Genomic DNA, 26,168 nt, shown 5'->3' with positions numbered 1-26,168 from the left:
GAAAAGACCTAACTCCTTCAGCGTTTCCTCATAGGGCAACTTCTCTGGCAGTTTGATCATCTTCATGGCTTTCCTTTGAACACTCTCCAGTTTGTCCACATCTTTTTCAAACAGTGGAGCCTGGCACTGGACACTACTCCAGGTGTGGCCTAGCAAGCACGACTGAGTAGAGTGGGATGATCACGTCTCTGTCTCTGCTTGTCATGCCCCTGCAGCTGCAGCCCAGGATCCGATTTGCTGGTGTTGCTGCAGCAGCACACTGCTGAGCCCTGTGCAGCTGCTTGTCCACCCAGACCCCCAGCCAGCAAGGCTGCTTCCCCGCCACACAGGTCCTAGCCCGTACCAGGCTCTCTCAGTATTCTGTCCCAAGTAATGTGATGATATATTTACATTGTTAAAATTTGGCGTTCATCTGGGAATCACAACATGCTCTTTACAAAAGAGTAAATTTTTAGTTGTCTGTAGCAGTAGTGACACCTCTTACATTAATTTTAATGGAAATTGACCAATTAAATCCATATGTGCCTTTTTAAAAAAATTATCTGTTGTGTCATCTTTCTGCAGAATACCCGTTTTTCTTTCTGTGACAGCTTACTTTGTAGTAGGTCCGTTTGTGCTACATTTTGAAAACGGATGAAAAAGTAATAAAAACTTCTACCAGAAGAAAGAGTACTAAAAATAGGGAGATTTTTAACTACCATTCAGTTCTAAAGTTCTTTGAGAAAGGAAGTAACTGCTGCTGTTACTTCTTTACTACTGTTATTTCTGCAGGGTGTTCCTTTAGGAATCACTCTGTATCCCCAAACAATACTGAAGAATTAGAGTTACCATTTCTGTTGGGATCATCTATGTGACTTACTTAAAAGAAGCAGACTGTTACTAAATCTTACCTTAAAGAAGTCTCTTCTGATTTTTGACTAAGTTGTGACAGTGACAATGACAAATACATAACATGAAATGACACAAATATTTCCGTTATTCCAGTAAGTGTTTCTATGTTTTTCTGAAAAAAATTCTGTGATCTGAAGGTGGCTTGATTGTCAGAAAACAATTGAGCTTTCTGGTCTGAAAATCAGATATATGTAAGACATCTCAAGTACGACAATTAAAATCACTACTCACACCAAACTTTAAAGTAGCTAATCTATTCAAAAAGTTGCTTTTATGGTCTCTGGTCGTAGGAGTTTGATCTCTTACTTGTTTGTAATTTCTGTTTGCATCTTATGTTATCTTTTAATCTTCCAGTTTACAAAGCTGATTGTATAGGCCATCCTCATTAACTGGCTATTGTAGTTTCTTTGCAATATTATGAAAAAGGTCGTAATCTCACAGCACACTGGTTGCTTGAACTTCAAAAAAAGCTTCATTAATCAGATGTCTTTTTGACTAAAATTTCTGTTAACTTATCAAAAACAGTCCAGGGTTTATAGATAATGGAAACATTACAAACTTGATTAGCTAACTATACATTTGTACATCTAAGTGGTTTGGGAGCTGAGCTCAAGTCCTTTGAATTGAATAGAAGATCTTTTGCATTAGGCTACCTTTGTTCAGCCTTTGATTTTTCTGAGGTGAAACTGTCGTTTCTGACTATCAGTTTATAGAGACTGGAAGATATATATATATATAGAGATATATTTATATATAGATATATATAAATATATATATATATATATAAAAGACTGAGCAGTTTCTTCTCTACATCACAAGTCTTTCTGTCTTCAGGAATTTGCTCAGAGGTACAACTGTACCATTCTGTAAAATCAAAAGTGTTTGGAATGTCTCTGAGGCATTAAAATCAACATGAGCTGAATTACTCCTCAGCTCTGGATTTTGCTTTTTATATATTTTGTGGAATTAATTTTCTAAAGAATGGAGGGTTCTGAAGGTCTAAACTGATCTGTGAGAGCTTTTGTTTATAGGACACTTGGCTTACTGAACTCTTAAGTATGTTTTTTAAAAAATAAATGATATTTTAATAGCAGCTGTTTCTTCAACTTTTAATGCATGTAAGCAATCTGTATTATTTAAGAACTGGATCTACCTTAGTTGTGTTGAATTACAAAGTGAAGGACTTGCACCTACCAAATTACTGCAGACCTTCAAATTTCTATACATTTAGCTGATTCTCACAAGCCCTAAATTGGTCTATTTTTGACTCTAGAAAACTCTGTCTGTTTGGACTTAGTGAAATGAATGCTAACAGCTATTCACTTTAGAAAATTTTTTAATAGCCAAGTTCATGTCCCACACACAACTGCATTTAGGTTCAAGCAATAATAACAAACACTCGGAATAATCAGAACAAATGGAAATCATTCCTTAAATATATCTAAACGTTCCATATATTTTTTGTGAAAGGTCTGATTCAGCGGACCCATGCGTGACTGATATGTGTACACATTAGCAGTTTGTAGTTTTACAGGCTACTGTTATGACTAAAGGTAAGAATGATCATTAAATGTGTAATTTTGCCTTTTTTCAATTGTTCAGGTATTTCATGATTAAAAGATCATTATAAAAAAAGTTAAGTTCAAAATACATTAATGGAGCTACTTTTTTGAAAGAAGAATCAGCAACATAAGTGTTTTCAAGAGAATCTGACTTCAGGTAGTGATTTTATTTTTTAACCTAGCTTTTGTGATAGTCACAATTTCAACTTTAAAGCCTGTGGAAGACTGAGAAATCCAAAGAATTTCTGTAAATACTTTCATGATATTTTCTAAGGATGTCACTTTAAATTCTTAGCTTATGTGCAGTAAGACAACATGAAAATGTCTCTCATATTAATGATTGAGTCTTTCCCTTTTCCTATATAAACTCTTAAACACTAATTAATTTAACTTTAATACATACTAATTTTAACATGGACAAGGTATTGTACGCCCTGAAACTTTGTAGCGGGATACATAGAGTTCCATTATTTCCAACTCCAAAATATCAGTCTCTATTTCACCAGGGTCTCTGTGAATAAGAACTTTATCAAAGGTGAAAATTAAGATAAGATGATGTGGAGTTCAAACTTAGGTTTTTTATTTCTGTATCTGTTTACCACAAAACTTCACATATCTTAGGAAACTATTCAATATTCAAATTTACAGTCTCACTTTTCTTAAACTTTTGGTGAGAACAAAGCATGATTACATTCTGTTCGGCACTCTGAAACCTTTCCTTTACCATAATTAGAATAATATTTCACAGGCTTCAGTGAGTCCCTCATTTAACCTCATTTGTCTTCAGGGTACCGTCCCTTGCATGCTGGGCTCCATGTTCAAGCACTGTTTGCTTTCAAGGCCAGAGTAATGGACTAGATGATCTTTTGGTCTGATACAGTACAGTTGTTCTTAAATTCTTATGTAATTTATTGTCTGTTCCTAGTCACAGACCTCTGCAGCTAAGTGTCAACTTCTTTTTCTGAAGGAATGGCATATTTAATAGCTAGGATAGCTCAGATAACAAAAACAACAGAGTGCAAAAATTCTGTCTGCTGTGACTGAGGTCACGGTATCTATTTCAGTCTGGTTACCCTACAACATTTTATGGTTGCTTATACAGTGACATTTCCTCCCCAACGGACTTGTAGGGAACTTGTGAAATTTCTAGTTACAAACATATTGGCGAGACTGTAACATCCTTCTTCTGTTCTCACAGCTTTCATTATTCCTGAGCATTTGCCAAAGAATTTTTGGCCTTTTTGTTTTTCATGAGCTCTTCCTTGATTTTTGCCATTTGTTGCATTGATGTGTACTGGTTACCTAAATTACGTGACATTCTTGCTCCCCGGACAGAAGGAAAACTTTTAATGCATGAGAATGAATGGCAAATAACTAAATAATAAAGCTTACTCTTGTTCACACACGTAGAGTATTGTTTATAGGAGATGAGGCTAATTTTGCAAAGATCTGTTCCCTAGTGAACACAGTAAGTTTTTTTGGTCAGATTGTTCATAACTAGAAAGAAATGAACAGCCATTCAGAAGCAAAATGATTGTTTGCAAATGTATCTTTTTCAGAATGAAGAAAGGTTATTCTCATAGTAGAACTGCCTCTCTAGTTATGTCTACACAAACCTACTGAGCCACACTCACTCTACCAACTGCAATCTGTAAGACAGTGCAGAGTTTCCAATCTAGTTCTCAGTGAGGCTAACAATTGCATCCTGGATAGTGGTGGCACAGGGCTCAAGTTGCCTTGACTTAAGTCAGGTATATCATGCTTTTTGTTGTTTTTGACAGCTCTGTAAAGTAGAGCCATCCAAGATTTCTTTTTCCTTTTGGTTTTGGTGGGATGTTTTGTGCATATGAAAACACAGACCATTTTAAGCCAAGACTTCTTGTGAAATGCACTAGTTTTAATGATCTTTTAATAAAACAAGAAGTTCTGTGGTTTAGGATGGCATTTCTGGAAAGATAAAAATGTGTTAAGAGCGTCCACTGGTTAAGTGGGGTGTAGAAAACCAAGCTTAGACTCCATGGCTTATATTAGATGAAGGTGAATGTCCCACACTACAAGTGAGTGGGTACTGTTAAGCCCAAAATAGCATAATGGCTGTTCTGGAGCCTGTCATCATTTTCTTATGTTGTATTTTGAAGGACCTCAGTTTTGTGTCACAGAAAAGATGCTTAAAAACTGCAATTTATACAAAACTGAATGTTTTTCTTGTTAACTCTAACAAGCATCATCATTTCACAGCCTACGTAACACTAATTAAAATTAAATCTAAGCTCTAAACAATGTTTTTCAAGAAGAATAAAAAGTATATTTTTGAGAAAGTAGAAAGTGAGAAATAAATGCATGTTTTAGAACCTTGACTGTGTTTCTTGGAAGTCTGAATTCCCCCCCTCCAAACTGCTTTATAAATGCTTCTGTTTGGAGCTATTACCAAATTGCAACAGATGACTACTTTTAGTTTGGTCTTCCAAAGACAAGAAAGAGATACCGTGTCAGCTTCCTAAAAATTCTTCTCCATACCCTCCCCTCCTCCTCCTCAAAAAAAGGAAAAGGAGAAAAAAGCCAATAGGAAGAACTTGGTAGAGTTGATTGGTTCTTACGCACGTAGATTTGCTGTTTAGAGGTGTACAGACAGCAGGTTTACAGGCTGTAGAAAGTACTGAAAGTTGTGGAAATTTCTGTGGATGTGGTCTGTGATACCACTTTTTCTGCTGCTTCATTTCCGGGAACACCAGCAAAGAACAAATATTTTGACTGGACTTGTGGTTTCCTCAGCAGGACATGGGCGTTATGCAGATGTGAATATAGTTTATTTTGCCATCTAGATAAAGCATTTTAATTCATGATATTTGCCAACATTTCTAAGTCCATTGCTTGATATGTCTTGCACATTAGTGACAATGTTATGAATAATGCCCTCACATCCTGATGCAACTATTTTCTGAGCACATTGCTAATTTAGAGGGACAAGGTTCCAAAATGAGAATGTGACTCGTGTTCTCTCATTACTTTGGGCTAACAGAAGATGATACTATTATAGCCCAATGCTGTTACAGGAATTATAGCTTTTCCATATTTCCTATGACACACCTGGAATTCTTACTGGTGCATGAAAAACAGATATACATCTTTGCTATCATGTGTCACTACGGGCTTAGCCTATCAAAACTTAACTGGTCCCTCCTCTCCACCGTCCTCTTCTTCCATTCCTTTGTTTTGTATTGGAATTTTACTTCTAAGGCATTTTCTATAACACTATTATCATTTACTCCTTGTGATTATGCCAAGGTGTATTGGTTATAGTCTTTAGGGTTTGGTAGTTCCAGCATTTAAAATTCCCATGGATTAACATGGAAAGAGGCCTGTATTTTACCTTGTATCACACCCTTTACTACAACCCTCTCTTCCCCTCATGATAGCTGTTCTCCTTAAACTCAGGCATCCTAACCATCTGACAGCATACTGCCCACTCTCCAGATTGTATTGCCCTCTGCTGTCCTACCTTGCCTTTGACCCAAATCCTTTTTCAGGAAGCCTTTGAGTCAGTGAGAGTTCATTAAAAAGGTTCAAACACTCTTCTGTGTATAATCCAGATCTACTGCAGCATGCTGTCAGCTGTTGTTGTCAACACGGGGCTAACTGGGTGGAACTGCAGCCAAATCATGTGCTTCTTTTGTACCTTCTGTTTTAAAGTCTATCAGACTGGACTGAGATGTGACATCAGAAGCGCTGCTTGTGACCTTCACAGAAATGGCACGTTATCAAAACTGTTAATTGTAGAAATCATTTTTGGGTACAGTTTCCAGATATTTCTAGACTAAGCAGAACTGATTCCGTTCCTGTGAAAAATAGTTAAGAAACCATTGCATGCCAATTTTCTACTGAGTTAGTTTGTTTAAATAAGGTCAAGGATATGTAGAGGAGAACAAGGACTCTTGCTGCTGAGTCAGAGGACAGTTTCTTTCATTGTCCCGTTCTTACAGCTGGGATGGTAGACCAAGTAAAAAGGAGCTGCAGTCAAGTAAGAAGTCATTAATAAGTGCCTGAGCATTACAACAAAAGCCTCTCTTCAGTCCAATGAATGTTCGAGGAACCCACCAACTGCAAAGCTTTGAAAAATCTAGCAGAGAAAGAAGACCAGAAATATACTTGCAGTTAAGGGAGAGGCAAATATTGGAGTTACCTGTTCCAGGTTTATGCCAGTTAGTTTGAGCAGTCATAACAGCCTAGTGTGAGGGCGTCAGAGGACACGGGCTCAGCAGAAGGTGATACATGTTTCACCTCAGAAGACCCAGAGTCACAACTGGTTGGAAAAAAGGAAAGCTGGAAAGGTATCGGTCTGCACTTGTCATGTTCTGATAATTTTTCATAGGTGTTGACAGCTGCCATGGTTTGAGTCAGGACAGTGGTCCTCATGGCCCTGTGGACTGCCCCAATAACACTGCTGTGCTTCTGTGGCTATACTGGGTCAGATCTGAACAAGCTCATTTTAACATGTCTTGGAGTCTGTATGCCTCACTGAAACTTACAGTGCCAGTAGTAGCTTTAAAGATATTCCAAAGAGAAAAACAGCCTTTCTTAGTTTGGCAGAATTTAGAGATACAAAGAACTTGTGTTTGCTTGGCAGCATTTCCTCGTGATTAGTATGAAAGCGGACTTCCTTGTTAACAGGTTCTTTACACAGAGGCATAATTTTTTAAAAATCTGCATGCTTTTTGAGCTACACTGTTCTATGATTTAGACAGACATTAATGAAATGTATGCTTTAAAGGAGAAGATTTGCATTCCTTTGCTCAAATTTGCATATTAAGTTCAGCTACATGAATTTGGATGGTTGCTGATGTGAAGAAAGCCCCTGTTTATTTTTATAGAAAATAATTAATTGACTTCAGAGAAGAGGAAGGGAGTTTTCATTACTCTTCCCACATTTCTACAATAGGGAATGGTGCCTGTGGAACGCGTAGGCTGAACATTATTCATCTTTCCCGTGGGGATTATTAGAAGTGCATTAGGATTCTCTGAATTTCCTTACAAACCAAGATCAATTTCTAAGTAAGACTAAATGAAGAAAAATTGTGGTGAGTTATCAGACGCAGTCCACTGTAGTAGCTGCTTTATAATGAGCTTTGAGACACACCATAATGCAGTCTATTGTTGCAAGTATCTTTTGTACGCAGACTGCCTACCTTTTATGAAGTAATTGGAATTTAACGTGCTACAGCTTTGAAATGTATGAAGTCAAACCCTTAATGTGGGAAGCTTCTGGGATTAAACAGTTTTGCAATGGGAAATCTTAAATGTGTTTTGACTAATTCCATTCAGTGTTCATCTCCAGCATTTTTTTATAAGTGAATTTTATGGGCCTTACCACTCTAATTAAAGATGTCACTGTTTTCATTTTACATTTCAGTCCTGAACATTTCTAATACAGCCATAACATTTTCACTTAGTAATTAATTTATTGGTATAAAATGTCAGTCGTTGAGTAGAATTTAAAAAAATGGTTAAATGCGTGATCACAGGTTTGGTTGGCTAACCTTATGTAATTAGTTTTACTCTCATGTCCCTGTCACTGATGATCCCATAGGTATGCCTGCTCCTCAAGTAGATCAGTGCAACAGAAAAGGATCAGTGGATTGATGGAGTTTGTGATGAGGCCCTTTACATCTACACTCAATGCATTTTGAGGTTTTTCACTTGGACTGATCTTGTTCCTCTGACTGAATGCCTCCATCATATGTGATATGAAAGACCAAATGTTGATTTGGACCCTGATATGACCATAAGAATTTGTCTTGACTTCGGTGTATATATTGAGCACAGCTACTGCTTTAATTTCCTCTGACAGTGGTCTAGTTCATGCAGACCAAAACCACTATGTAAAGTGAAGCAACGTAGAGTAAGCAGGAACAGTTGGGGCATGTGCTTCAAAACTGCACTGTTTCTTTGAACAAAACCTGTAGGACGTAGCCTCATTTTACTTTGGAGGTTGCTGCCCTTTAGTGAGTTGATCCTTTCTCTCATCCTTATGGAGGCTGAATGTACAACTGCTGAAGTATTTCCTGTGAAAGGGTTTATTTTTACAGTTATCCACATGAAGCTTAACTCTGATCAACTGTGATGAGGAACAGACCAGTGCCAAAACAATATGTATAGTTCAATGTATGATTTCAGTGTATTAACAGAATTGACAGTCACATTCCTAAATGGTGACTGTCTAAAAAATTCTATTACTTTTTCTACCTGTCAAGATTACACTGATTTGCTATGGACTGCGTACTCGATTCTCCAAAGTATGTAGTTAGACATAGATCATCATGTTGTTAAAAAAAAAAAAAAAAAGTTAAAAGTCCAAGTTTATATTGTAAGTAAAGTTGTTTAAACATAGTTGCTATACTCTTCATTTTCATCTCTGGTATTAATCTTATACCCTGATCTGACTGGATCAGAAGTTTTCTGCCAAAACAGTTTTTTGATTCCATGGCACTGGAGTTGTTTTCCAGAAATGCAGGTTTCGCTATCTATGACAGCTTGTTTGATGACCAGTGGAGATGACGTGATTTCTAGGATTTCCCAGACTTTGATCATTCCCCACACAGCTATCAAATCTGGCATCTATAAATACCCCGTTTATATGAGGAAATTTTAGGCCTCTTCTCCCTGCCATGCTCCCGACTTCTTAGACTTAGCTTAGATGCTCCCTAGTGTCTCTGGAGTCACTGCTTTTGCCCAGTGAGGACCTGAGAAGGTACAAATCTTGTGAGGCCTGCTTCTGCTGAAGCTTACCAGTTTGGGATCCTGTTCTCATTTACTTTCCAAAATACTTAAATAATTATTTTTTAATTAATATTTTCCAACCTGAATTCTGCTAAAAATGCTAAATTTCTTTCCTTGAAAGGAATGTGTTCCTCCTCTTCCTCTCACACCTGCTATTACCATAGAAATAGATGTTCCAATACTGGACACAACTCTGTATCTTGGTGACTGCTTTCAGTAACTTTTGAGCATTTCTTGTACTAGCTGCAGAGTACTGACTTCATTTTACATAGGTTTGTTCAAGGAGGTAAAGCAGATTCTCAGAGTTCTTTTAGATGTCTTTTGAAAATGCTAAACCCAAGTTTAAGCCCATGGTAGTTTTTTTGACAGTTTTAGGGAAACACTAAAGAAAATGTGAACAGAATTGCACTTAACTTTAGTTTTAAGTTCAAAATTATGTTTCTTTAAGCAGTTTCAGGACTTTAAAAAATATTTTTCCTACCCCATCTGTTATTAAGAATGAAAGGAAGACAGACTTCTCAGCAGTCATTTGAAACCCTCAGATATATCACCACTTTCTAATTAGTTGTCCTGAAATGCAGTATCATATTAGGAGTTAAAGAAGACATACATGTATTAAGTCATCCTGTCCATCTTCCTTTCATCGTCCTTACAATGTATTTTCAAGTGTTTTGCCTAGTGCCTTAAAAAAAAAAAAATGCCTTGTATGATGTAGCTTAGCACTCTTGCCTCATGAGTCTGTCACTGCCATTAATATAGTCTATTTAGGCCTAGGGAAGCTGGATATTCGTCTATGTCTTAATTTCCATTTTATTATTTCTAGTTGTGTCCCTATCTGCCATATCTCCCTCTTTGACATTAACACCTTGTAGATATTTGTAGATGATTATCATGTTCTCCCTATTGAATAATACTTAGCCAAGCTGTGAATATTTACAGGTTTTTTAGTTCTCCTCCTTAAATCCTTTCAAGGATCTGAGATCTTTTCAGAAGTCACTCCTGCTGACAGTACTTAGTTTTTAACTTAATATTCTTGGTGTGTTTGAACTAGAATTCTGTAGGAAGGAACTATTTAGAGTGTCATATGATGTTCATAGCCCCAAATTACTTTTTTTTTAAGTGATCAGATTGCATGTTAATTCCAGTTCATTTTAGTCTTCACTCGGGAAACCTTACACAGAATTTTCCAATTTTCTCTCTTGAATTGTGTATTTTTAATTTGGAGTATATTTCTAGATGCATTTAGATTGTGTGATCAGTTAGCTTCACATGTGTGTTGTTTATTGCAGATCATTAATGAACACAGTAAACAAAATTCAGAATAATTTATTTGCTAGGCACAAATACAAATGAAATGAAGTTCAGGCATATTTGACATGATTTAATCTTCACAAAACCACAGCCATAATCTCTGGAATGTCTAATGACTTCTTCCTCTCCAGCTGTTTCTCCTTAATTTATTAAGGCTAAAAGATAGACTATCAAGAAATAATATCAATAATTTTTTTTTTCTGCTGTAGTCATACCTATATTTAGATTTCCAGTGTCATTTCTATTGTTTATTGATTCTAAAAGAACTATTATTTTATTAGTAAGGTTGATAGCTAACTTGTTTGCTTGTCTTGGATGCAAGCTCTCTACAGATGACCTACTAAATTAATACAGACTTTTTTGTTAGTATTTATGTCAGAAAAGTTAGTGTTCATTTTAACAAATGCATTAATGTAAATTTTGGGTAGCAGTTTAAGAGACAAGGATTGTTGAGTTGGTTGCTCTTTTTCTTTGTGGGAGAATTTGTATATTTTACTCCTGTTTTTCGATTACACCAGTTACCCTGCATACATGTTATGTATGTATGAAAAATATAGTCTATCAGAGAACAAAGGGACTCTTTCCATGAAAACACATCATGCATGCATTTGGGAAGAAAGGAGCAAAGAATGTGATTAAATGGTAAAAGAGTTGTCAGCTCTTGTCAGCAAAGGTTGAACCAAGGGAGATGGCTTTGAGTGAAGATGTTGACTGGAAAAGTTCCAAATAAAGCACAATCAGACAAGAGCAACAGCAGGAAAGAAGCAAGTAATGATAATGCTGGATAAGCAAAATCCAGGGCTAGACATCTGTGTCCTTCAGCTGCCAAATTCACCCAATTAGCGGCATTAAAGATTGGCTGGGCAGCAGTGACAAACAATGAAGTTATAGATATGCCATGCTATCATCTGCTACTGTATCCAAAACTAAATTAGTGTTTAATTTGTCTAGTGATTTTCAAAAGAACATGAAAGGATAATTGAGGCTTAAAGTCACTATGTCTTTCTTTTTTGGTCTCTCTCACTGAGACAAATAAAAGCACAAATATGCTTTTATTTCTGTGTGTATATGTTTGTCGATTATAGAAAAATAAATTAGTTTATAAAAGCTTGTAAAGATGGGCAGAGGTGATCTTGACCAAGCATATTAACATGTTTGAATTTTTGTATTTGCAGAATACATAATATATATAAAAGGAATTATTATAATATGTCTATTATAATTGCCATTTTTTTTACAGAATGTAGAAGCTAAAAACAGATGTATGTGTTCCCATGCTTTGTTCTTTATTAGTGTGTCTCTGAGAAGGGGATGAGTGTGAGATGCAGGGGGACAGACTACTGAATGAAGTGAAGTCATTAGACTGAAGATTGAAGTCTTTATTTCCCATAAGTGATTCACCTTCATCTGAGAGAAATTTGTCTCCATTTCTTTGGATTTTGTCATATTCGTGACATCATAAGGTCTTCATTTGCTAATTCCTTTGAAAATAAGGTTGAAGTTTTTCCAGTCATGAAAACACTGGAACATTTGAAACAAACAGTAAAATAGTATCTCAGTTCTATTCATGACACATATGATGTGCAAATCATCGGATATTGCTAGTAGATTTGCAGCTTAAATCTAGGAATATAAAATGTTACATTTTACATGAGTTAGAGTGATTTTTCATTTATTTCATTAACCATTTTATTTACAAATTTATTTTTTAAGCTAGCTTTTCAGTGAATGTAACAGAGCTGTATAGAATACTCTGAGTTTTGATGCTGGCTTCTGTTATACTTGTTTTGTGGTGTCAAGAAAGTTTGACTTGCTGAAGTGCTGACTAGACATGAATCATGAGAGTCTGTGAACTCTTTTCTAAAATCCTCAGTTCAGTGCAAAACATCACCCTTTTTCTTCATGCTCATTCACTTTGTTGTATGAAGTAGTTGTTCTCAACTCAGTAGATTTGCCTGTCTGAAAGACTTCAAATAAATCATTAATATGTGAATGTATGTTTTGATTTCACTGAGGAGGAAATTTACTTTCCCTGCAAAAATCTAAAGCTCTGTGACAGTGAAGTACAAAGGCCAATAAGGAGTGTTAATAAACCTCTTCCCAATTACAGCCAAGGTGAAGTCTTGGACTTTATAGGATCCATACAATCACAAAGCCTCTTTTCTCTTTGTGTGCAGTTACCATTGCCTGTTAGGCTAATCATAATCATTACCTATCAGCTGTAGAGAATTGCTCCAGGCTTCAGAGGGGGGGTAAATTCTACAAAAATCGTTGTCATCATCTAGTTCTTACATTGTCTTGCTTCAGTCTGTAGAAACTGAAGTTCTTAAAAACGAACTGATGAACAAGTAAAGGAACACAGCATCACTACTGTTTTAGAGAAGAATGAGATGTGTAAGGATGGGCTAATAGTGTGAGCTGTTCTAACACTGGAACATACATGGTATAAAGTATCTGTACACCCCAGCTGTCATATGCAAACTTTCTGTAATTTACAACATAATCTATCCTTTATGTAAACATGAGATAGTAATTGTGTTGGACATTTAGTATTCAGATATCTATGATGATGGCAGTGCCTGAAATTTCTTCACAAGAAAGCAAAATATTTTTTTGGTTATAACTTGCAGCACTAAGCATTGCTTATGCACTGTTTGGGATGTTCTTAGCCTTTTGTTTTTCCATGTGGTCATTCCTTGATTTACTGTATTTCAAAAGAGAGTACATGTTGCCTTGTTTCTGGTATTTGTCTATATTTAATTGGGTATATTGTTTGACAGATTGAGAGATGCTAAGGGAAGTAGTCTCCGCTTTTCCCAGCTTGTGAACAAACATATTTTCAAAGCCTGGCCCATTGATATTTTTGTTGTGTCTACTGTGTCCATATGGAAAAGGAAGGTTAATCAGTTTATCTTGATTTTGTTTGCCTTTAGTGCTGATTGCAAGAAATTGAGGAATCCAGTAGAAACTACACACTTAAAACATATCTCCTCTTTGTACAAGAAGTATTAAAACGCCTTGCAGTGGTAAATGTTTAAATGACAGACAACAATTTAGGTCCCTCTAACAGTGTAGAAGCCTTTGGGAAGAATCTTCATACAGATACATCATTATTGTACATAGGCTAGATACGGTTGCATCTAATAGTAAAACTGAAAATCTCCTATTCATCAATGCTTTCTGTAGATTTTAAAGCTGTTATGCATCAGATCCTCTGCGCTTCTACAAATAGAATGATATTCTGACAGGGTCCTATCCATCAACACCTATTTCTTTGATCATTTATGCACAGGAATGTAGCTCATTTTAAGCAGAGAAGATGAAAGTGTGTCAATTTTGCTAGTCTGGGGGTTGGATTCATCTCACATATCTGTCTGTTCATGAGGCGTCCAGGATAAATTTACCATTAAATGTCCTTCTCTGTTCCACCAAGAGAGTTAGCCACCTTCAGGAGTGATTGATACGGCCCTACCTAGGTGCCAGTTTTGGAATGTGAAGAACTGCAGCCTTGAGGTGATTTACCTCCTTGGTTTAGAATTGGTCTAGAAATCTAACTTAAATGAGCTGTCTAACTACTAGGTGGTTGAAATTAGGTGAAATCTATCTTAAATGACTAAATTAGTAGAAGTATCAAAGACTGTTTCCTAAGGTTAAAACCCTTATGCCCAACTCTTTTTTTTTTTTTTTCTTAGCATACAGTTTTTTGTTCCCTTAAATATTTTGAGCATGTGTCATTTATCCTTGTTAAAATATCACCTAATCCATTCAGTATATGTCATATGATGGCACTGTGAGACAAAGATGTCCTCCTACACTAAGGATCAAACAGAACTTTCTGATGATTTTTTTTTTTTTCTTTTTTAGGTGTCAGTGGAGGCTGGGAAAAATCCTTCACTGATATGTGGGCTTGCTTGAATGATTAGCTCTTTAAGTGCCTGAACACGCATATTCACATAGTAATTAAATTCTTGCAGAGGAAATTACTATTCAAAGAAACAATAAAACAAAGTTTTTGGTTAAATGCTATATCAGCAATGAAATGCAACATTTTATTGTTGAGGGAGAATCAGATTATGAAGCAGCACATTAATATTAATTATATTAATGTCTCTTCCTTGGAATCTTAGGGAAAGGATATCGAATTTATTCTTCTGTTCAGCAACTCTAGAAATCCGCATTCACATGGTTTATACCCCTCCCAGTAAAGAATTTCATGTCAGATATTTTCTTACAGATGACCCACATCCTCTTCTAACCTAGACCCTTAGCGGTGCCACAGTGCATTCACATGATGCCTCAGGATAGAATTTGGCCCAAAACACCTTGCCCCAATATAAACTTGCCTTTGGTGCTAGAACTAACGAGCTACCAAAACTAGTTTGAGTCTTTGGTTTTGATTTTTTACTTCATCTAATTCTACTTCATATTGCTGATAAAGACTCATAGGTGTATAAATTTTCATCATAGGTTATGAAATGCATAGTCATGGAATAAAGGAAGTTGTAAGGAACCTCTGGAGGTCATCTAATGCAACCACTATTCAAAACAGGGCTAACAGATCATAGTGGAAGAATTTAAGGGGAAAGAGAAAAGGGATTTCATCTGTCAAGTCTGGGGCTTCTTTAGGTAGAATAGCTTCATAGATTCTCGTTCCACATTCAGTAGAGATGACTGTATGCCAAAACCATAGTCCAGGGCCAGGCATATGTAACGTGCATCACACTGATTATAATTTAATTGTATGTCTTTTACACAAACGACATGATTGCTTTAACTAATAGCTGTTTTAAATGGATTTATTGAACTTAGGGAATTCAGTCTTTATTAGTTTACTATTGTATTTTTCATTGTCCTTGTATAATTTTCTGTGTCTTTTGCTTCAGGTGGGTTGAATAATTCTAAGTCTATGAGTAAGAAAGTAGGAAATTCTCATTAGAAAAAATCTAGGTGTTCATTTCTCCAAACGTTATTCAAATATAGGGAAATATATCCTGTAGTTTAGTTTTATAGAACACCTTGTGAAATTCAAAGTGATCTAAATTTTCCTCTGAGCAGGTCTGTTCCTTGGCAACAATTCTGTAGTGAGCTGTACTGTCATATGTCCCTTTCCAGAAAGACACTGTGATATTTATAAATCTATCTAAGAATACAGATAACCCACACACTAAAGCATATGTCAGGACATAGCTGTCAGTCCTGTCAACTTGCAGTTCTTTGAGAGAGCAGAAAGGCACAGTGACTCACCAGTGTGTGGCCCTGATTTTAGACCTCTGAGCTCTGCAGAGTCTATTTTTTGTTAATACATTTCACAAAAAAATTTCCCTGTATAAGGCATATGTTGAGATTTAGAGATATCACTGTTGTAGAAGCTGCTACAAACTACTAGAGCAGATAATGTCTTACAGAATTTGGCACATTCTGTTTGAAAGGATCTGGCAACGCGTTACAGACTAATAGCTAAGATGTTCTGCAAGAGGTGTTTGGTTTTTTTCCTATCTGAAGGACACTGCAAGGACAGCAGGGAGAAGGTCCTTACTGAAACACAGAGTATCGCTTGGTATGCTAGGGCAGAAAGTGAGGAGTACGTTATTTGTCTGAGAAATGGTAGTGTACAGATACTCATGTACATTATTGGAACTGATTTCTAAAGTACTGATCCAGCAGAACACTTCCTTTTATATTTAAATGCTTTGCTGGCTTGTAACATCCATGTGCCTGTAAGTATTTCCATACAGCTACTGCCCCACATCAGCCCTGAACTCGACTACCAGCTCAGCACAAAGTCTTGAGCAGCTGCCAGTCAGTCACATTATTAAGGCTTGAAATGCTCCATGCTGGCTGAGTGGGGGATTACTTCTGCCTGTGGTTGCTTTCCAAACTGTGTCACCTACTTCCCAGCCTGCCCTCATGTCTTCAGCTCAGTGTCTGTGTAAGGCAGGCAGTTCTGTGAAAATGAATTTTGAGTCCTTCTGGATGCAGTTAACCCGTGAGGCAATCGGAGAGTTCTCTTTCCTGCATGGGAGTATGTTTTTCAGAGTGTGAGAATTATTAAGGTCCTTCTCTCTGTCTGTGCGGTGGGAAGAATGTGTACAGCTACCACTCCCATGAAATATTATCATAGTTCATATTTGAGGAGGAACTGTGAACAACAAACACCTTTTCTCTACAAAAATAATTTCTTTTAGCTCAGGAAATCCCTGAACTAAAAATTACTGGTTACAGAGAGAAAATTTTAGAAATCGGCATGTATTTTTGCCCTGTGCTTATCAGAACACAGGTTACACATACTTTTGGTTTGAATTGGGAAGTCTGCTTGCCTGTTAATAATATCAACTACTCTTTACTGGCAGACAAAAAGAAAGGTACCCACAAACTCTTCTTTTTCCTACTCTGCCTTTCAATACTGTCCACAAAGAGCCTTTTCAACTCAGAACTCATTCTTCAGTGTCACGTCCTTATGCAATTCTTGATGCTGCACCTGTCAGGAAAGATGTCTCTGTGTCCTTTCTCCTTCTCAATTAATCATGGGTTATGCTTTTTAAAGTAGATTTTTAAGCCCTTAACCAAGATTGCAGGTACTTTAGCACAGCACCATGGGCATAAGAAGCTTGAAGAATAATTAAAAAAAAGTTAAATTTTCTTTCAGATATCCTTACAGCTTAAACCATTATTTTGTGGTATAATTAGAAGAGGAAGTATTTTTAAGTCTTGTAATGCAACGTCTCAGTTTTGACTGAAAGGAAATACGGGGTTTAATGTGTTCTGTTGGTTATCAACATGCAGACATATACTGGTAAAAAATCTTAGATTTAAGGTGGTTTTATAAAATGTTCTTGAAGAGACGTATTATTTCTCAGACTGTAAAATGGTGTCTTTTCACTTGCATTTTAATGTCAAAGCTTTTTTCCTCAAAAATTATGTGGGGAAATTAGAAGAGGGAAAGGAGAATGCATTTTTCAACAGATTTTCAAAAGAGAAGAAGCTCAGGAGCTTTGAACATAAAGCAAATTACTGGATTTTCTTATTGTGAATGTACTGATTAACATAAAAAGCTATTAAAGAATAAATTAGCAATGATGAAATTTCCTTCAGGCATGCCACTGCATTCCTTTACTCTTTATAAAATATTTTTGCCTCTTCACCAATAAGTGAGTGTAGATGGGTTGTGAGTTTTCAATGTTGCATTTACTTTACCTCACTTGGAACAGACTTTGTTTTGATGGAAGAGTGCAGGTTTCAGTAGGGTGCCTAAGGCGGCACTGGGGCTATTGGAAGTGATGGAAACTGCACAGCAGGTATAAAGAAAACAAAACCAAACTGAGGAATTTTACCTACAAAAAAAGAAAAATCATTCTTTGGAAATGAGGAGGAGTAAAAAGGGGTAACATGCAACTTTTGTAAGATTCGGTACATCAGAAAAACACATAACGGAATGTTCAGTCCAGAAAAATAAAATATCTTTATATTCATCGTCCCTCTTGCTGTTTATTCGTGGCTTTTCTCTCTCAGTCCAGTCTGGATGATCAATTTTCACTGATACTACTTCTGGCACATTTCCCCATTAGAGGATGACCATTAGCTCCAGTGCTCCTTACCTTTCCTTATGAACCTTCTTTATCTATCACTATTATACAAAATGACCATTCTTCCTGTCACTCAGGTTTTAGCCATTTCTGTAGTATTGCTTTACACTGTAGGCAATGTCCAAATACTACTACATTTTTTTTAAATTTTCTGGAAGCCTCTTTTCCTTTCCACATGGATAAGTCTTTCTTCTTGTCCTCAGTTGATCAATGCGGGCTGCTTTTCTTTTATGTCTCTGACACTCACATCAGCTTTTCTCCACCTCACTATTACCACAGATGCTGCAAAGATCAAATTAATTAATCTTTCTTCTCCCTGTCATTTTCCACTCTAAATCTTTCCATGGCAGCCAGTTCAAGTTGTTCTTCTTTATCTAAAAGGCCTCTCGCAGGTCTCTGTCTTTTTCACACCTGTTCATGTTTCATTCCCCATTGTGCCTTCCAATATTCTGCTCTAGAGATGGTTCTGGCCTTTGTCCATCTCTTCACTATTCCTTATCTACAGGGGTCTGGTGTTTTCTGGGGTTTTGTGTGCTTTTATTTTTTTTTTTAATGGCTGTCTTGTCTTTGTGATTGCTTCCAAAGAGCTGTCTTTCCATTTGTATGCAAAATGCCTCCGAACTTGCAGTCTCAGTTATATGCTGCCCTTTTATGATTAGCCAAATAATTAAGGATAGATAACGGAGCAGCTGGCACAGATGAAGAGTATGTGTTTTATTAAAAATGCTCAATTTAAGTGTAAGATTGTGAATATATGTATAATGTATACTATACATATATTTAAAGGACATAAATGAATAAATATAGTTATGAAAGACAAATAATACATCCTAGTGTTGCCATGCAATTTGCATTTCATACGTTATTAATAATCTTTAATTATACTGTTCTGGGAAAGCACTGATAAGGGCTGCATATATGATATAGCTTGGGAAGCCATACATGTATAACTTATTATTGTTCTAAGTCAAGTTCTCTAGGCAGATTTGCTTTTGCTGCAAAGTTAATGTGAGAAGTTGATGTGCCCCAATAAGTGTCTTGTTGTTAATAATTTGATTACACATTTTCTTCCTTTGTAAAAAAAAAAAAGCCTTAAAATGTTAACACAACACTTTTCAACTCGGTGAGGAAAAAGCTAGAGTACCTTATCTGCAGATGAAATAAAATCTTGAAAAGACATTCTTATGAAAAGCATATTTCACTAAAAAGAAATATATGATCAATATAATGGTTATCCTGCATATAAGAAGACACACCAAGGAGTACTTCATGGCAATAGCATCAGTGTTGCAGGCTTTGTAGAGAACCATATAATGAAGCAGAAGTAGAGCTTTATTGCAAGCCACTCCTGGTGTATCAGGCATTTATCTCTATGGTTTAACAAGAAAACCTGTATTAACTAACTTGCACCCAATGAAAACTTCAGTTTTTGGCACTCTCATTGGTAGCTCTATGCAATTTAACCTGTGTGTATGAGAATATCTACCTTTTTTATTGTAAGAGCATGTTTTTTAAAAAAAATCAAATATGCTACAGAACACAAAATCTTATGTACCAGGCCAAACCAAAGGTTTTAAAAATCTCTTTAGATAAACATTATATTAAATGGAAAATCTGTTTCCTTGCTTCATCTGTCTCATCCCTTCTGAAAGTCAAGCAGTTCACAGAAGATCTAAGCTGTGTACTCCTAAGTGAAATTTTAAATATCCGTTTATTTTTGCTCCCAACCTCAGTTTTTATGTGGAAGTTGGCATGGCTTTAGCTTCATTCACCTAACCTTGTAAAGGAAAATATTTTGTATTAAGGGTGGTATATCAGCTTGTATTTTTTTCAGCAAGTCTGACAGTGTAATGTCTGTTTTTCTTGGCACATGCAGAAAAGTCATAACCACAAAGGCCATTTCCCCAGTATCTTTTTGAGACAATCATGAGAAAATATCTTGAAAGCATTTACTTTTTTAGTAAATTATTTAGTAAAGTATTAGTTTGGGTTCTTCAAGAGAGCCTAAACTTTTCTTCCTGAGAATTTGGAAATTGTGATGGATTTGGAAATCCTTTGGAAGTCCTCTGTCACTGAAGCACTGAATGATAAAAAAACTATGTGGACATGTAAAAGGAAGCACTTCAAGAGTGAAAGCAGAAAAATAATCATGAGCAACTTTAGCTTTCACTACATATACTGCAAAACTATGTTTTATTTTCTTAGTATATTTTTTGCTACCAGATTTTTCCTTCCGCTCTAACGTGTACTCTCATTTCCACTTTCTAACAGCAAAATAAAGGTAGTCCTTTTTATTATAGCTTCAGTCTGTCCTTCACATATGATTGAATAGACAGTAGAAGCAGTCACAGCAAGTGGTTCATTTGTGATTCTTAAATAGATGTAGTAGCGAAACAAATCAGTAGCATTAGTTCTGTTCTTAAAACCGTTTACAAAATAACTAATCCTTCTCCAATCTCACAAAACCGAGACATTGTAAATAAGTTATTTATTGTTTATTGAAAGTTGACAGCGTGCTTGATGTTGTGTGAGCAAGACTTTCTACCTGCAATCTTTTGCTGAGGGCATGTATTGACCTCACTAATATGCAGAAGGGCTGTTTGCTCACTTCTTGACTGCAGGAACACTTTTTTCACTGGAAGTGAACAACAGAGTTTAAATGTATCTTGTGTCAAAATCAGGAAATCTTCATGCCCCCGAATATGACCAAAATAATGCAGAAGTCATGGGTTTTCACAGATGTTCAAGGCCAAAGCAAGTTTGTGAGTGCTTCCCAGTCCAATAGGATAGAGTATTTGAAGGATTTCAGTAGCTGTCTTGCAAAGTCTAGCAAAGGTTTGAAAGCTCAATTAAATTTGAATGCTATTTATTCACTGATTAAAAAAAAAAAAAAAATAGAAATCCTAGTCTGTAATTAACAGCGTTATTGTGAAAATTGAAGGTTTTATGTTTCCTGTGAGAATTTGCTAAGAAGTATCACACTGAATGCTGAACAACATGTTCTTAGGTTACTCATGGGCTTAATGTATAGCTGATACAATGCTATTCCCATCATCTGTGACTTATATGAGAGGAACAAAATGAACAGGGTGCTTAGCTGCATGGTAAAAGTTTTGGACGCATGGGAAGAACTATAATCAGTGAAATAATGTGGGGTCCCACATACTTGCAAAACTTCAAGGACGCCAGCATTATAAAATGCTGGCATTTGTCTTAACATAAAAAAAAAAAAAAGCTAACGATTTTTTTGTTTGTATTTGAGTAAATATGTATTGCGTTATTAAAAAAATAGGGATTGACAGACAAAAGCACAGTGCAATAATTGTGAATTAAGTCAAAGGACCATATTGAGTGTAGTATTTAAGTCATTCACTCATACCCCATCAGACCCTCTGTTTTAGTAGCTGCTATTTATTTTCTTCGTTATCTCATGTTTTGAAGTAGTTCAGTTACTATGAGTAAGAGTATCCTCAGAAGATATAAATATCTTCTTTTCATTTTTAATGTTATAAAGTCAACAAGAGGAAAAGACTTTCCTTCTTGTAAAAATTATTTTCTTGGCAAACACAGTTGGTTGCTATAATGTAGGAAGAATATATCTCTGATTATTCACTCTGGAAAAAATTTGGATGGTGATTCCAGGTTTTACAGATCAGGGTAATTGCCACATCTCAGTTACGGGGGATGATTGCTAGAATAGTCACATGGGTTTTTGTAATTTGCTGGAGATTTATTCCTCCTAATTTTGAGGGGCATACAATTATTTTAAAAATTATTGCTGCCTAATCTTCAGCATCTTCACTGTTGCAATATCTCTGTCTGGCAAAGTGAGAACAACCTTAGACCCTGAGGAGTTTGGAAGAAAAAAAATACGAAGAAGATAAAAGTACCATATTCATTCACTTCACCTTACTACTCTTTCTGCCAGTTTGAGAAAATTGAGGTCTTACTTTAAAGCCTGTGTTAGAAGTGGTGGCAAAAATAACCCTCCATAATGTATCTATTTGTGTAATTTAGATGTCTGATATTTCAGTAACTCTTGGTGATCCCATCCTATTCTGTTCATGATTCCTGTTCTAACTGATGTAGTTTCCAGCAACTGTGCACAGAGAAGAAAATAGTTTTAGTAGAAAGATAACCATGTTTTTGTTCTTCTTTTTTTGACTTTAAGATAGAGGAAGAGAAGAGCCTGGTTTCTTCCACTTTATTCTTTCTTCTTTGGTTTATTATTTCTTTGAAAGGGTTGCTGTGACTGGCTTGTAAATAAGTGCTAAAGATATTACCACGGGCAGCACAAGAGAGACAGACTGACATGGATCTCGTATTTTTCCAGATGAGGATAGGCATTCACTCAGGATCAGTGCTGGCCGGCGTTGTTGGTGTAAGAATGCCACGTTATTGTCTCTTTGGGAACAATGTCACCCTTGCAAGCAAGTTCGAGTCAGGAAGTCACCCACGCCGCATCAATGTCAGTCCAACCACATACCAGTAAGTCCTCTTAGCCTTCTCATACTGTTTTTATTTCAGCTTGGTTTGAGTTCAGTCTTGCAACATGCTCTGTCCTCAATACGCTAACTTCAACAGAAAGCAATGTACCAGGACAAGTGGAAAGTGGTGTTGCCTGAGGCTGTCAGTCTTTCGTTTGCAGGTTTGCATCAGAATGTGTGAAGAAGTCAGACAGTGGAGGAAGGAAGCACAATGGGAGAGCCAATCATTCCTGCCTTAAATAATATGTAACTGAAGAAATGGGAGACGTCTCCCAAAGCACCATAATTTTATGCACTCTTACAGCTTTAGGCTAAGGATTTCTGTTCCACCTGCTAGACGCAGTTCATGGAGAAAAGCATATTCCCATTGGCTCCGAAGAAAGTCTTTGATTTGGCCACGATGCCCAGCTTTGAAAGAGTTTTTATGCTTTCTTGAAGACAAAATTTCTTATTTAGCACTGTAAAGAGACACTTGATTGAAGCGTTTTCTTAATGTAGGAAGAAAGATTGAAAATGGCAAAGCATTATTCTTAGTTCTTTGAAGAAATTATGCAAATAGAGAGAAGGCTTGATTAAATCTGGTTATGAGGAACAGCTCCTAAATAAAAAAAGTGTTCCTTATTGTTCAAATTTGACAGCTTGACTATTAGAATTTATGCTGCTTGGATTACTACTGACGTACTCACTTTTTTGGCAGGACATCTCAATCTTACTCCCTTTCCAGTGTTCTGTATCTGAAGTAATTTTCTGAAGTACAGTTTGGCTCAGGTTTTGGGACTATTTTTCTGTGGTAAATCTGCATGCAATTACTCAAACAATACTGCTTTTCTTTCTTTTTTTTTTTTTTTCTTGCACAGAACTGTGAATCTCAATATTTACTTTTTCCCCATACCTATCTATGTAAATTAAAGTTCTAAATGGGATTTCTTCATTTAAGAATTGAAGCGTCTTACATGCTAAAATATAAATCATTCAGAAATTAAAGTTAAAAATAATTAAGCCTACTGAAAAAAATTACATTCCTCTGAAGAGCCCATTCACTTGTGATCAGATTTACAGAATGGGGCAAGTGTAGCTAATTGAACAAGAGGCAGAAAAGCTGAATAGACTTTTGATCATAAAGTGAATGGAAGCATATTCATACAGTTGTCTGCTAACATACAAGAGAAACACAGACCCAACCTACTATTTGGTATAGAAAATCTGTTAATTTAAATACAAATAAATATCTAGGAAATTGCTGTTTAGAACTTAGTGTCACTTGAAAATAAATTGTCTTTGGGACCTTCCAGGTTCAGTGTTCTAGTGGCTTTGGTTTCTGGCCTTCTGCTGTGGGATAGGAGAAACCCTCTAAGACTGTGTTTGAAAAGTGAACACAAGGTTGTTGATTAGTTGTGTCCCAGTCTTGAAAACTTATACAGTAGCAGGGCCTTTGGTGTTAATTATATAAATGGAGGTAAGTGATCCTGGAAAAAAGCTACCAAGGCTATGACATGGACCTGAACTTTTCTTGTACAGGAACAGTTCTTATAAACGGATGTTCTCCAACCTGAGAAGGTCTCTGAGATACTCTGAAAGTGCCGTTTATACTTTTTCAGAAAAGGTATCTTGGTGTTTCACAAATGTGGGTCAGGGGTGTGATTCCACTCGAGCAATGGTGTTGTTCAAGTTTGTGTCCCTGAGAGCTGAAATTGATGAGCTAGACAGTTTCATATTAATTTAAGAAAAATACAGTTGGAAATACAATAAGTGAGTATTTGTGGGGCCAGTGATGCACAAAACTCTTTTCTTGGCATGCTGAAGCCAGAGTCACCATCCATGTCCCAGTGCCAGTTCTGCTGGGTTTGGTTATGAGAGTGATATGTCACCTTCTCTGTGAGATAACAGATTTGTGGTCATTGTTGAGCAACCTCACCGAGTTGAAGATACACCTGCTCATTGCCGAGGAGTTGGACTAGATGACCCTTAAAGGTCCCTTCCAACCCAAAGAATTCTATGATTGTATGCTTTGTTTTTGTCACGTTGCTGGTAAAAGTCTGTTCTGAAAGCTAGTTTGAGGGCTTGTACATGGAGTTTGTTAGAAATGTGGTTTATGCTGCCTTTTATCTGACTCCAAGTACACTGTAGCACCGAGAAGACAGCTTCTGTTTGTCTGTGTCTCACCTCTACCTGGCTGCCATTGGTCATACCCTATTGTAACAAGTTAGATGTGGGTAACCTGAGTTTGGAGAGCATTCCTACTAAGACTTAACTAGCACAGTGCAAGTCAGATTTTCTCACCCTGTATATCTTCCAGGTTGTATCATAAAGAAGGCTACAATTTTTTTCACTTCCCTTTAATCCTAGAAATCCAGTAGTAATAGGACTATTTGTTCCAGGATGGTGAAAATTTCACCTTACATGATTATCATGTCTGGGTTTATCTTCCAGAAAGTTACAAATTTAGCCTGTTGCTTTCAAAAAGGGAAGACAGTAGAAATATAACTGATGATGCAATAGTGCTATAACATAAAATTGCAAAAGAAAACACTGCAAAATACAGAATTATTGATATTGTTAGCTGCATTATTGTACCATGTAAAAAATATGCTGTTGTGTGCTGAACAAATTCAGTGGCTGATTCAGAGAACTTCATGTGCAAGTAACAGGCTAGACACATGGTTACAGATAATGGAAGTAGAAACGTCAAGAAAATACATGTTTGAATGAGAGGCAGTTATCATTCAAGATGAATGGCTAAAAGTAATGAAGAAAAGGCAAGGAATGAGTTTATTTTACATGCTTCAGAAATTATATGAAAAAATAAAATTAATGTGCATGAGGTGGCTTAGGCTATTTCAGACCATAACTTCTGGCATGGGACATGAGAACAGACAGGGAAGATGGCAAGAAATGACACTGCCGATATAGGGGTGGGAAGAGACTGCAATTACAAAATACTCTATAGGGCAGGATTATTCAGAACTGCTTAAGGTGATCTAGGAGGTCTGAACATAATATACTGGTACTGTTCAAATAAACAAGTACTCATCTGATGCATCTGTATATAACTTTTCTTAAATATAATTTGCATGAGTATATAATTTACTGTGTGCAAATAAAGTGATTCATCGCAAACTGAAATGTCTTTATAGTTGACCTTATATTCGATCAAATACTTCTATTTGATCATACCATGCTTCTGTGTACTCAGTTAACATTTTTATTATCTAAGAAGCAGTGTTTTCCAAAGTGGATAATTCTGCAATCAGTATGAAAATAACAGAATTTTCAATTAATTAAAACTACTGGCATTTATCATTACATGTTTGTGTCTACCATGCCCCCTGATGAAAATTCTGATACAATTTTTGTGCTTACAAAGCTTGCAGATACCGGAAACATGTCTGATAGTTATCAGCTTTCATTTTACAGTACAGATTATGCATTATAAGGCATCATCGGCATTCAAATGATAATCACACTTCAGAGTGCCTATTATTGGTTTCAGACACTTCCCTGTGAGCCCATAATCTGCCTATGTAAGAATCAGTCTAAAATTATAAATAAAAGATGTGGTG

General features: G+C 36.3%; 1 protein-coding gene across 1 annotated transcript in view; it reads left to right on the top strand.

Annotated features, from left to right (window-relative positions):
* The window catches only part of GUCY1A2 (guanylate cyclase 1 soluble subunit alpha 2), a 176,764-nt gene that overhangs the window by 122,666 nt on the left and 27,930 nt on the right, over positions 1-26,168 (top strand). Inside the window, exon 7 of the mRNA XM_032990777.2 lies at positions 22,455-22,609. Coding sequence (XP_032846668.2) covers positions 22,455-22,609 — 155 coding nt within the window. The remainder of the gene's footprint in view (positions 1-22,454; positions 22,610-26,168) is intronic.

Source organism: Tyto alba, unplaced genomic scaffold, assembly GCF_018691265.1.
Source record: "Tyto alba isolate M040663 unplaced genomic scaffold, T.alba_DEE_v4.0 Super-Scaffold_2, whole genome shotgun sequence".
Lineage (NCBI taxonomy): Eukaryota > Metazoa > Chordata > Aves > Strigiformes > Tytonidae > Tyto > Tyto alba.
The sequence above is the reverse complement of the archived record's forward strand: the minus strand, read 5'-3'. Positions and strand labels throughout refer to the sequence as shown.